Source organism: Phascolarctos cinereus, unplaced genomic scaffold, assembly GCF_003287225.1.
Source record: "Phascolarctos cinereus isolate Bilbo 61053 unplaced genomic scaffold, phaCin_HiC Scaffold_726;HRSCAF=1367, whole genome shotgun sequence".
NCBI lineage: Eukaryota > Metazoa > Chordata > Mammalia > Diprotodontia > Phascolarctidae > Phascolarctos > Phascolarctos cinereus.
In genome coordinates this window covers 352,640,785-352,642,607 of record NW_027556098.1, presented here as the reverse complement: position 1 = coordinate 352,642,607, position 1,823 = coordinate 352,640,785, and the positions used below count along the sequence as shown (strand labels likewise).

At 39.4% G+C, this 1,823-nt stretch overlaps 1 protein-coding gene across 1 annotated transcript; it reads left to right on the top strand.

The window, feature by feature from the left end:
- The first annotated feature begins 416 nt into the window (after positions 1-416).
- LOC110200563 (olfactory receptor 52N4-like) lies at positions 417-1,381 on the top strand. The gene is given in 2 exon segments (XM_020975924.2): positions 417-693; positions 696-1,381. Coding segments are annotated over 2 exon segments (963 nt in total).
- Positions 1,382-1,823: the final 442 nt, after the last annotated feature.

The window sequence follows — 1,823 nt, the reverse complement described above, 5'->3', positions numbered from 1 at the left end:
AAGCATAAAATCTCCAGGCCTAGGCTGTAAAGAATGTCTATTTTATGTATATATATATACACATATACATATATATGTGTGTGTGTATATATATATATATATACACACACGTACATATATGTATTACATATGCTCTGAAAGGTATGTGTGTATGTGTGTGTATACACATATATGTTATACATAATATACATATATAGGTAAAATGCAGAAATGAAATCTCTGGACAGGCTAAAAAGATGTTTATATTATTATTACAGACCTTTAAGATAACTGTAAAATATTACAAAAGGCTTTGAATTTGTTTAATTCCTTTGTGTTGGATTAAAGAGGAAATAAAGACAGAACAGTTTTTTTTTCTTCTGCTAGAGGGAGACAGCAACTGAAAGCTGAACAGGACTATCACATACCCATCCATCATGCAAATGATCAATGGTACTACTCTAACTCCACTTTCATTCATCCTGAATGGAGTTCCAGGACTGGAGGACATACATGTCTGGATCTCCCTGCCATTCTGCTCCATGTACATTGTAGCCATGGTGGGGAACTGTGGACTTCTCTACCTCATTCGTTATGAGGAAACCCTACATCGGCCTATGTATTTCTTCCTTGCCATGCTTTCCTTCACTGATGTGGTCATGTGCAATTGCAGTGTGCCTAAGACACTTGGGATCTTTTGGTTTAACCTCAAGGAATTGATTTTAATGCTTGTCTGACCCAGATGTTCTTTATCCACACCTTGACAGGGATAGAGTCTGGGGTCCTCATGCTTATGGCTCTGGACCGCTATGTGGCCATCTGCTACCCACTGCGCTATGCCACCATCCTCACCAATTCTATCATTACCAATGCTGGGTTCATTACATTCATGAGGGGAGTGATACTTGTAATCCCATTCTCTTTCCTCACCAAGCGACTGCCTTTCTGCCAAGGCAATGCAATCCCTCACACCTTCTGTGACCATATGTCTGTGGCCAAGATTTCCTGTGGCAATATTAAAATCAATGCTGCGTATGGTATCGTGGTTGCCCTCTTCATTGGGGGCTTTGATATTTTCTGCATCACAGTGTCCTACACTATGATCATCCGGGCCGTGGTCAAACTGTCATCAGCAGATGCTCGACAGAAAGCCTTTGGGACATGTACATCTCACATCGGTGCCATTGTATTCTCTTACACCCCAGCTTTGTTTTCAGTTTTTGTGCACCGCTTTGGGGGTCGAAAGGTCCCCCACTCCCTCCACATTATTGTGGCCAACTTGTACCTCCTTATTCCCCCAACTATGAATCCCATTGTTTATGGTGTGAAAACTAAGCAGATTCGGGATTGTGTTATAAGGCTTTTTTGGGGATCTAAGGATACCAAATCCCATGGCATCTGAATCAGAAATCTTTTTCTATGAAGACAGAAGAAATATAATTCTCTACTCTGCAGGAGAACTAAATGAGTTGTATCATATTACTGCCTTGCTCTGGATGCATTTTGCCTTGACTCTATTCATATTGATAGTGCACATCACAGTTCAGAACTTATCCAGGTCCTCTAACTTTGAACTCTCAGATATTTCCATTTCCATTTTGCCATGATATTTTCTAAAGATAATGATGATGATGGTAGCTACCATTTATGTATTGATTTCAGGTTTGTAAATTATTTTTCATATGTTAACTCAATTGATTCTCATAACACCCATTGAGGTAGGTAATATTATTATCGCTATCTTAGAAAAGGAAACTGACAGAGAGAAGTTAAGAAACTTGGCCAAGGTCACACAGGTATTAAGTATCTGAGCCAAGATTTGAACTTGGGTCTTTTTGATTGCA